Genomic DNA, 10,408 nt, shown 5'->3' with positions numbered 1-10,408 from the left:
CAGTTCATACTCTTACTCTAGTGCTAATGATCCAGTTTCCCTGTTTTGACGCATGCGTCTGTCCTCTCTGCCCACTGGCCATGTGGAAGGAAGCATAGTTTGTCTTTCCAGTGCCTTTCCAGACACTGACGTTGAGGGTCCCTGCGCCTGTTCCTAGAGTCAACCGTGATCGTGTTGGGATAGCTCTCTCCACTGTTGACTTGTGGATGGACTTCCTGTGTCTTGGACGTTTGTTTTTGCAGGGGTGACATGCCAGGTGTCTCCTGACCATGTAGTAAGCAGAGTGTGAGTGGGTTGATTGTGTCTGAGTGCTGCACAGGAAGGCTTGTGTGTGTGTGTGTGTGTGGTGTGTGTGCACGCACGTGCGTGAGCTCTTCCTCCCTGCTGAAGCACTGGAATTGTGCCCCCACTGGACCCTGCTGACCAGCCTGGTGAAGGCCAGGCCAGTCAGGCCTATACACAGGTTCCACTTTCACAGAGTCTACCAACTGTAGATCACAACTATTTAGAAAAAAGCCAGGTGTGGTGGTGCACACCCTTAATCCCAGCACTCAGGAGGCAGAGGCAGGTTGATGATCTCTGTCAGACTGAGGCCAGCCTCGTCTACATAGTAAGTTCCAGGCAATGAGGCTTTGTACTGAGCACCTGCAGACGTTGTCTCTGTACTGAGCACCTGCAGACGATTTCCCTGTACTGAGCACCTGCAGACGATTTCCCTGTACTGAGCACCTGCAGACGATTTCCCTGTACTGAGCACCTGCAGACGATTTCCCTGTACTGAGCACCTGCAGACGATTTCCCTGTACTGAGCACCTGCAGACGATTTCCCTGTACTGAGCACCTGCAGACGATTTCCCTGTACTGAGCACCTGCAGACGATTTCCCTGTACTGAGCACCTGCAGACGATTTCCCTGTACTGAGCACCTGCAGACGATTTCCCTGTACTGAGCACCTGCAGACATTGTCTCTGTACTGAGCACCTGCAGACGATTTCCCTGTACTGAGCACCTGCAGACGTTGTCTCTGTACTGAGCACCTGTAGACGTTGTCTCTGTACTGAGCACCTGCAGACGTTGTCTCTGTACTGAGCACCTGCAGACGTTTTCTTTCTTGTCACCATTTCCCAAGCAGTAAAGAACAACTTTCATGTTAGGTACACCACCTGGAGAGGACTTAAAGCACGTGGGAGGGTATGTGGGTTTGTGTTAACACTGTGCCACTTGTAGAAGGAACTTGATCTCCATGTACTCTGAGGGAAGTACGCTCTCTGGGGAGATGGAGGTGAAGAGCCATTTGCCAGGTGTGGTAGGACAGCTCTTCTTCAGGCTGCTGTGGGGGTAGCCAGAACTGCCCAGAAATCGAGGGGTCACAGGATAGCATGGGTGTATCAACATGTAGAGGGAGGCGTAAGGCACTTGCAGAAGGCAGCTGAGGCCTGTGGGCACGCTCTGGCTCTGCCCCTTGCTGCTATGTGGCATCATGATGCGAAGGCCCCAAGGCCTTTGTACACCTTGGGTCCCATGTGTGGTGGCCTGAAATACAAGGATTGGAACCTGTATGTTATTATTCTCACCTGAAAGGATGCCTAGCATGCCTGGTGACTCCTTGTCCCCTCTACAGCTCCGGTACGACCTGGCTCTCTGGCCACTTGATGTCTGCTGAAGCCTGGTGTAGGAAGAAGGCTCTCCCTACCTTTTTTGAGTCTCCCTTTCTCAAGCAATGATGTGGCCTGCCACTCTGTCCCTCCCTGCCCCTTTCTGCTTTCTGGACCCTCCTTGCACCCCGTGTAACTGGGAGTTTGTGATGTGATGTCTGATGGAAATATCACATGCTTTGGATTTCAACTCAGCCACTCTGCACCCTGAAGTGCAGGCAACTGCAATGCAGTGTTTCCAGAGCGGCAGAGGAGGAGTCTCTGGCCCACCCCTGTGGGGTAGGGGATGAACAGCATGCTGTCTGTGACCTCACTGGATTCCCTGTGCAGCGTAGGTGACTGAGGAGAGCTGGCCTGTCCCATCCATGGGGCTACCACATACTCTCCTTGCTTTCTTCAATGACGTATGTGTCAGACATTAACACAGGCAGTTACAGACTCCCCTCACTGCTGTGATTATCTTTTTCTCTTTGGATCCAGTGACTTAAATATGCCTTAGGGTATATCTCAGTGTCAGAACTTGCCTAGCATGGGCAGAGCTTTGAGTTTGATCCCCAAATACCACAAAAGAAAAAATTTAAAAAACCACTTTGAAATGCAAAGCAGGAAAAGAATTAGAAACGGCACCTGGTGGAGAGACCCATGTGCACATTGTGGTGCTACAACTTTACTTGGTGACAGATCTTCCTGAGGCCTCAGTTGCCCTTATTTGGAAATTTTCTCCAGAGCCCTTCATGTCCCCACAACCTGCACATAGCAGACCCCTTACACACTACTGTGATCACCCGCCCCGCTGTGGCAGTGGTGCAGATGCTCCTGCTGTCACTGTTGACACCGTGTTACAACATGGAGTCACCAACATGGCTCCACTGGACTTTGTCCACCTCAGACCTTGGCCTCTGAAGGCCAGGCATGGAGGACACAGGTTCTGCCGAAAAGGGACCAGCTGCTGGTAGGGGGCTTTCCTCTCTCTACCTCAGCTTCCTAGTTTATATACAATTCTGAGGAGTGTGGCTGCCCTGGATGAGTTCCAGGCCAGCCTCAAAAACTGCGACTTTGTCTTTAAAAAGTACCCGTGTACCTGTGTTCCCACTGGTATCCCCTGTAGGCTGTGGGGTGCAGGTCTTGATATGTGGTGGTGGTTGAATTCAGTGGTGCCCTGAGGGAGATGTGTGTGCAGTTTGGTGGTTGTCTGGACAGGGTGACATGCTTTGTGATGGAGGCTGTGTACAGGCCTGTTCACCTGGGGTGGGTATTGAGGGACGAGGAGGAGTTTTCTGGTCTAATAGTTAAGATGAGCTGATGCAGAGGCACGTTAATTGCATGGCCTGTTTGGGGCAGTATGGCTGTTGGAGTGTGGGGTGTGTAGGGGAACAGTTATGGGGAAGTTTTAGGTCTGGTGTGGATGAACATCTCTGAAAAGTTTGAACAAGGAGTGGAAGGGTCCACCTGTACATTCCATCATGGGGTGGTCTGACAGCAGTTAGGATGGAGGGTCTACTACACATCGGAGGATACAGAGGAAAAGACATGCCCAAGATACATAACTCAGACAGGACCAGGCCAAAGTGGGTGTGGACAGCGGAGTGTGAGGACGTAGAGTCAACAGGTCTTAGCAGCTGAGTACAGTGGGGCTGTACCCCCACTCTACAGATGGGAAAGCAGATACCCTTTCCTAGGCAGAGGTAAAGCTGGACTCCAGGCCTGGGGCTCTGACTCCAGAGCCCAGAGTGACCTGGGCAGTTGAAGACAATATTGGATTGACTAAGATGATCTCAGTTGCAAACAACAAAATAACACAATTTGTAGCCAAAGAGCCGGTGCTGGTTTCAGGCAAAGCTCAATTAGTGGCGGTGTGGTTGTGTCTCTGAGGAGCAGGTTTGTCCAGTGTTAACCTCATCCCTCATGGCTCCAAAATGGTGGCCCCTAGTTCTAATGGTGATGAAGCCTTTTGTTCCATAAAAGTGTCCTGGTCTTGTCTTTAATCCCAGCACTCCAGAGGCAGAGGCAGGCAAATCTCCGTGAGTTCCAGGCCAAGCTGGTCTATAATAGCAAGTCCAGGCCAGCTGGGGCTACAGGGTGACCTTGTCTCAAAAAAAAAAACAAAAAAATGTCCTTAGGGTGGCGGTATACCGCTCAGTATACGGCTTGTCTGGTTTGTGCAGGACCTCGTATTTGATCCCCAGCATTGTCCACCCAGGGACTCCTGGGTAATGGCGCCCCCTGCCGCCTTGCCTGGGTAGTGCGCTGTTTCTTAAAGTTCCTTGTGCAGGAGGCCTTAGGCAGACTCTTCTTATTAAACCCAGGACATCAGAAACAGATCGATCCTGAAACATTCAGAGATTTCTACACATGCTGGAAGGAGACAGAAGCAGAGGCACAGGAGGTCAGCCTGCCCGCGCTGCTGATGGACCATCTGGATAAGAATGAATGCGTTTACAAGCTGTCGAGCTCTGTGAAGACCAATCGTGGTGTTGGCAAGATCGCCATGACCCAGAAACGCCTGTTCCTGCTCCCTGAGGGGCGGCCAGGCTATGTGGAGATTGCCACTTTCAGGAACATAGAGGTGAGACTACCGCAGTGCCAGGCCCAGAATGCAGCCCCTCCTCAACGTGCAGCCCCGCCACCTGGGAACCCTCTGTACCATGTGCTTTCCTGTGCCCCAGCTTCTCATTTCTAAAGTGAGGGTGACTTGCGTGTGGAGGACGGTCAGGAGGGTGTATTCCTTGCCCCACTCCACTGCAGCTGACCGTTTGGGGGTGTGAGGTGGGGCTGGCAGTGACTCGCTCACCAGAGATAGGGGTGTAGGAACCGATCCATCTTGGACAAACGCCCCGTGCCGGCCGCCTGAGTCGCCCCGGCCCACAGTGCCGATTTGTGCTCCCAGCACACGCTGCTTCTTTTCAATTTTCATGTTATATTTGTTTGTTTGTTTTTGGTGTTTTTGAGACATGAACTCGCTGTGTAGCCTAAGCTGACTCCAAACTTCCAATCTTCCTGCCTCGGCCTCCTGAGTATTGGGATAACAGGCCTGTGTCACCACACCTGGCCACATTGCATTTTAATGGTAGTCATTTCCGTCAAAGGGAGGCGGTCTGAGCCAGGTGGGTTGGTGTATGTCTGTAATCCCAGCCCCCAGGAAGCAGGGGCGGGAGGATCGCTGTGCATTTGAGGCTAGTGTGGGCTACATGGGGTCTGATTTGGGGATCCCAACAACCTTATTTTGTGCCTCATGTTGAATTTGACTTCCCAGAGTTGAGGCCCAGAAGAGATGAGTTGCAGCATGGGTGTCCTCACAGTCGGCCACCAAGTGGCCAGAGGGCGGGAGACCGGGGACCAATGGCCATGGCCACCAGGGTGCGCACAGGGCCTGCGTTGCACTTGCTGCCTGCTTTGCTGGTTTGCTCTGGGAAGTTCTCAGAGAGGCATGGAAGGTTGTGAGGGCCACATGTGCCTGACACATCACCCTGACTCCCAGGAAGATGCCTGCCGGGCCTGAGCCCTGTGCTGCCCTCAGGGGTGCCTGTAGTATGACAGCTCCGGGCTCCTCTGCCTTCTTCCCGTCAATCCATGCATCTTTCTGCGTGTGACTTCACACTCTCCTTGCTCTGCAGGAAGTCAAAAGTACCATGGTGGTGTTTCTCCTCTTGAGGATACCCACCCTAAAGATCAAGACGGTGGCCAAGAAGGAAGTCTTCGAGGCCAACCTGAAGTCTGAGTGTGACCTGTGGCACCTGATGGTGAAGGAGATGTGGGCCGGGAAGAAGCTGGCAGATGACTACAAGGTCTGTCACGGTGGCCTTGCCTGGGTGTAACTAGGGGCAGGTGGGACCAGGTCCTGAAGGGCACCCAGTTCTTACAGCTCAGGCCTGTGCAGGCTTGGCGCCCCTGGGCAGAAGAATTATGTTGTTCATGGGACCCAGGAACCTGTGTGAGGCCCCATGGCCTTTGGGAGTCCTGGGAGGAGAGGGAGGGAAGGATGGGAGCCACAACCCAGGCTTTCTCAGTTTTGCTTGTATGTCCCCTCAGTTCTGGTGTCTTCCCAGTCTGTGGAGGGATGGGGTTGGACTGTGCTGACCCTGCAGGTCTGGGTGGGTTTGGGGTCATAGTCCTTTGTGTGACCCTGTGCTATGCAGGTCACAGTGTTGCACTGGTAGGTGCTGTTGGATTGTGTCCCTGGGATCCTGCACTTTAATGTTCTTTGGCCCAGCTGATGGCTTTGATTCCTGAGCGATGAGTTCATAGGAATGAAGGATGCTATGGGAAGAGGGGATGAGTGGAGGGAGGTGTTCATACTGTCTAAATGGAACAGTTGTACAGGAAACCATGGGCCAAGCAGGCCAGGTGGTGGCATGTGTCATCTCAGTGCTCAGGAGGCTTAGGCTGAGTAGGAGGGTCTGGAGTTTGAGGCTGGCCTGGACCATAGCGCAAGATCATGTTTCAAAAACCAGAAAAAAAAAAACCATAAACAAAACAAAACAGATGGACCAAGACTCAGACAGAGGAGCACCCACAAGGTTACAGGGACTTGTAGCCGCCCCAGTGGCAGGTGTTGGAAAGAACAGGTTGTCTGGTGGCTAGGGGAAGACTACTGCTTGAGCTGGGCTGTTCCCATCATGGAGCGGGAGTGGACTTGGTCCCTTCTAAGATTCCGTGGTCTACCAGGTTTGGCCGAGCCATTCAGTTACACATCTGCTGTGCGAAGCAGATAGGCCAGCATGGTCAGCAAAAGCTTGCCATGGAGACCGTTCCCAAACCTGTCCCTGGGCACAGCCATGCCCATTGCCTTACGAAATGTCCATGGCCGTCTCTGTGTGGCCAGAGCAGAGGTGAGGAGTTGTGAGTCCTGCCTGGGTCTTTTTAGAGAAGAAAATGAGCTGAGCCCAGGGCACCATCCGCATTTTAACATGAAGAAAAAGGTGTTGTGACACAAACTCCTCATCCATTCCCCCTTTGCCTTGACAGACACACGTGTAGAGTGCTGTTTTCTGCAGTGAGGCAGAATCAAGGGACTTTGAGCGTTCTGATTGGGTTGACACCTGTTTCTCTCCTAGGACCCACAGTACATCCAGCAAGCGCTGACCAACGTCTTGCTCATGGACGCCGTGGTTGGCACGCTGCAGTCACCCAACGCCATTTACGCCGCCTCTAAGCTGTCCTACTTCGATAAGATGAAGAACGAAAGTAAGTGTCTGTCTTGGGCGATTTCCTCTGGCGCTTGTCGGTTGAGCCCATGCCACCCTGTCCTCTTTCCACATTTGGTTCCATTTCATTCACTTTTGGAGGCACGGCCTTGCTCTGGCCTGCCCTGGACTCAAACTCGTCGATCCTTGTGCCTCCTGAGTGTTGGGATGGCACACCCAGCTCTCATTTGTTGTCTGCTTGCTTTGATTTGGTGTTTGTTTTGTTTTGTATACTATTTTGGTGTGTGAGTGTGATGAATGTGCAGGCACAGTTGCCACAGCATGTGAAGGCCGGAGGACGCCTTGCTGGGGCGGTTTTCTTTCATTGTATAGGTGCTGGGGATCAAAGCTTGATGGCAAAGTGCCTTTACCCTCTGAACTCTTTCACTGGTCCTAGTTTGTTTCCGAATACCGCCATCGTTCTTTTGTTTGTTTGCTTTTTTTTATTGTTTGGGACAGGGTCTTACTCTACCACAGGCTATTCTGAAACTCAGGACACGGCCCAGGCTGGCCATGAGCCATCCTCCTGCCTCAGTGCAAATTAGGACTGCATGCATTTTTAGGGTCTTGTTTCTTGTTTCTGTTTCTCTCTCTCTCTCTCTCTCTCTCTCTCTCTCTCTCTCTCTCTCTCTCTCTCTCTCCTCTCTCTTTTTGAGAGAGTGTCTCCAGTACCCCCCGCGTGGCTGGCGCGCGATATATAAACCCAGTTTGAAATTTCCTGATTAAGGAAGAGGGAAGTAAGTCATTAACTAGCACCTACCCACAGCGCCTGGGCTTGGGGAGTTTTTTTTTTTTTTTTTTTTCTCTCTCTCTCTCTCTCTCTCTCTCTCTCTCTCTCTCTCTCTCTCTCTCTCTCTCCCCTGTCTTTTTGAGACAGGGTCTCCAGTAGCCCCAGCTGGCCTGGCAGTCGCTATATAAACCAGGCTGGCCTAGATGTCAGAGATCCACTTACCTCTGCCTCCTGAGTGCTCAGATTAAAGACCTGCTCCACCGTTATCTGGCTAGATTTGTTTTTGTAATACGACATGATGCTCTTCCCCTCCCCTTTCTTCATCTTTGGACCCGTGACTCCTCTTTTCTAATCTAGATGGTGAGCCACTTATACTGTAAGCTGAGTATCCAGATCCTTAGCTGCAGAATTTTCTCTGGCTGACTTAGTAGACTAGAAATGTCTGGCAGGCTGCTGAATAACTCCTTTCTGGTCAGTCTCAGGGACCTGTCAGAAGCCATGGCCTCTCTGCTTTTGCTTGGCCTGCTGACTGCTAGACTTCGCAGCTCATGAGGCCAGGGTGGTCCCAAATGCTGATGCCTTTTTTTCGTTTTCCATTCCTTTCTTTTTGTGTTTGAGACAGAATCTCATGCAGCCAGGCTGACCTTGAACTCACTCTGTGGTCAAAGATGGCCTTGACCCCTGATTCTCCTGCCACCATCTCCCAAGTACTGGCTGGCATTATAGTGTGACTTGGCCAGCTTCCTGGGACAGGAGGGATCTCCAGTCTTGCGGCTGCTCATTTCTGTTGCGTTCTCAGGTTTTAGAAGGCCATATAAGGGGTCAGTGGTGGACTCACGTGTTGTTTGAGAAGATGGTTTTCAAGTCTAGGAACAGAGTAGGAAAACTTCGCACCTTCTGATGTTTCCATTTTAAATGACCCTTGCGGCTTCCTGCTCTAAGACTTGCATTTGAGAACTAGGAAACGTAGTGCAGACTTAGGTTAATGCGCAGGCCACAGTGAACATGTGAAGTTCACTTTGGAACACAGATTAGGGAGTAGAGATGTCTACCAATGCCATCTGGGTCCTGTTGGGCTGTTTTTTGCTGGCAGCTCTACCACCATTTAAACTGCGGCGTCCTGGATTTTAGGGTACCTGCAGAGCTGTGCCCCTTCGTCACGATGGATCCGAGGACCTCCGATGCCCACTTCCCTTCCGTGCTCCTGCTGGCCTCGCTCGCCTCTCGTACCCGCCACATCCCATGCCTGGGATCCTGCCTCGCTTTCCCTCCATTCTTTGGCTTAGCATTGCTTCCTCATTTCCTCCACGGGATGGCTTGTTTCTTCGTATTTCGTATGTTTATGTGTGTGCGGTGGGGACGGTGTGCACGTGCCACAGCACACGTGGAGGTCAGAGGACAACCTGGTGTCAGTCTTCACCTTCCATCATTTTTCAGTCTCTTTGTTGTTCGTTGCTGTGCACTAGGCTGGCTCCTGTCTCTGCCGCCCATTTTGCCATAGAGCACAGGGATTAAAGATGTGCGCTACCATACCGGGCTTCGCACAGGTTCTTGGGAGTTAGAATCAGGTTCTCATGTTTGCATAGCAAGCACTTTGCCTTCTGAGCCACCACCTTGGCCCTTTCATGGAGAATATTACGTTGTCTGGCTATAGTCCATTTTCTTTCTTTCCTTTCTTTATTTATTTCTTTCTTTTTTTGGTCTTTTTGAGACAAGATCTCCCTGTAGCCCCAGCTGTCCTGGAACTCACTATGTAGACCAGGCTGGCCTTGAACTCACAGAGATCCGCCTGCCTCTGCCTCCCGAGTGCTGGGATTAAAGGTGTGGCCACCACACCTGGCATTATAATACATTTTCTGTTATCTCCAGTGATCCTTTGAGTTCATGCACCTTTGCCTGCTCCCTATGCTGCTGAGAGCGACCCCTCATACAGATTTGTGCTCATTTCTCCTGGGTGTTAAGTCAGGTTTTAGCTGACAGTCCCAGAATTAGGAAACACATCAGGTATATGCTTATTCACCTTGGACACCTTGTCTTTTGCAACGTCTGTCACTGATTGCGTGGCCCTGACGCTTTCTGGCCATAGAATCCTCCCTCACCTCACCCAAGGGAGCTTGACCTGGGGTGGAAACCAAGAGGCACAGGTACCCAGGGGTGCCTCAAGACCCACTGAGCCTTCAGGAGCTTGGTGTGGCACTCCTGGTCTCTTCCTTTAGGAGTAGAACTAAATAAACATTGCACTTCAGCTGTCCGTGTGACTCCAGACTCACATCTGACCCTTGCCAGCAGCTTATAGAACAGCTCTCCAGTTCCTCTGTAAACAGTTTACAGAGTTGCCATGGTAACACCCAGGCCACTGGCTTGCTCTGTAGTTGTCTACCTCGTTCCATCTGAGCTCAGGTCACAGCACGCCGAGTTCCTGACCTGATTAACAAATCCAGAAATAGTTCTCAGCGTGTGGCTTAACAAATTAGGTGAAGACAGTACTTGCAATCCCGAGCCCAATTAGGAACTTGAAATCGACTTGTGATGGAAGGTCTCAAAAGGTAGGAAATTAAAGGAGAACCAGGAACCAGAGACAGCAGGTGGGGAGGTGGTGGCCGAGAGCCACTAACACTTCCTGTACTTAGGTGGAGCCCAGTGACCATGGATTGCATGCCCTTCAGCAGTCAGTGGAACACCATTCGTCCCTTTTAAGATTGTGTTTTATTTATTTATTTTAAAAAATATTTTATTTATTATTTTTATTTTATGCATATGCATGTACTACCTGCATGTAGGTAAGTGGACTTGTGTCATGCAGTGCCCCCAGAGGACAGAAGAAGGTGTTGGATCCCCTG

The 10,408-nt window shown here is 51.3% G+C and overlaps 1 protein-coding gene across 2 annotated transcripts in view; it reads left to right on the top strand.

The window, feature by feature from the left end:
* Dennd3 (DENN domain containing 3) overlaps window positions 1-10,408 on the top strand; it is a 62,340-nt gene that overhangs the window by 38,800 nt on the left and 13,132 nt on the right. For both annotated transcript variants that reach the window (XM_029555001.1, XM_008851050.2), the window contains exons 14-16: window positions 3,962-4,221; window positions 5,270-5,440; window positions 6,710-6,839. In XM_029555001.1, coding sequence (XP_029410861.1) covers window positions 3,962-4,221; window positions 5,270-5,440; window positions 6,710-6,839 — 561 coding nt within the window. The remainder of the gene's footprint in view (window positions 1-3,961; window positions 4,222-5,269; window positions 5,441-6,709; window positions 6,840-10,408) is intronic.

Source organism: Nannospalax galili, unplaced genomic scaffold (genome assembly GCF_000622305.1).
Source record: "Nannospalax galili isolate Female #2095 unplaced genomic scaffold, S.galili_v1.0 scaffold525, whole genome shotgun sequence".
Lineage (NCBI taxonomy): Eukaryota > Metazoa > Chordata > Mammalia > Rodentia > Spalacidae > Nannospalax > Nannospalax galili.
The sequence above is the reverse complement of the archived record's forward strand: the minus strand, read 5'-3'. Positions and strand labels throughout refer to the sequence as shown.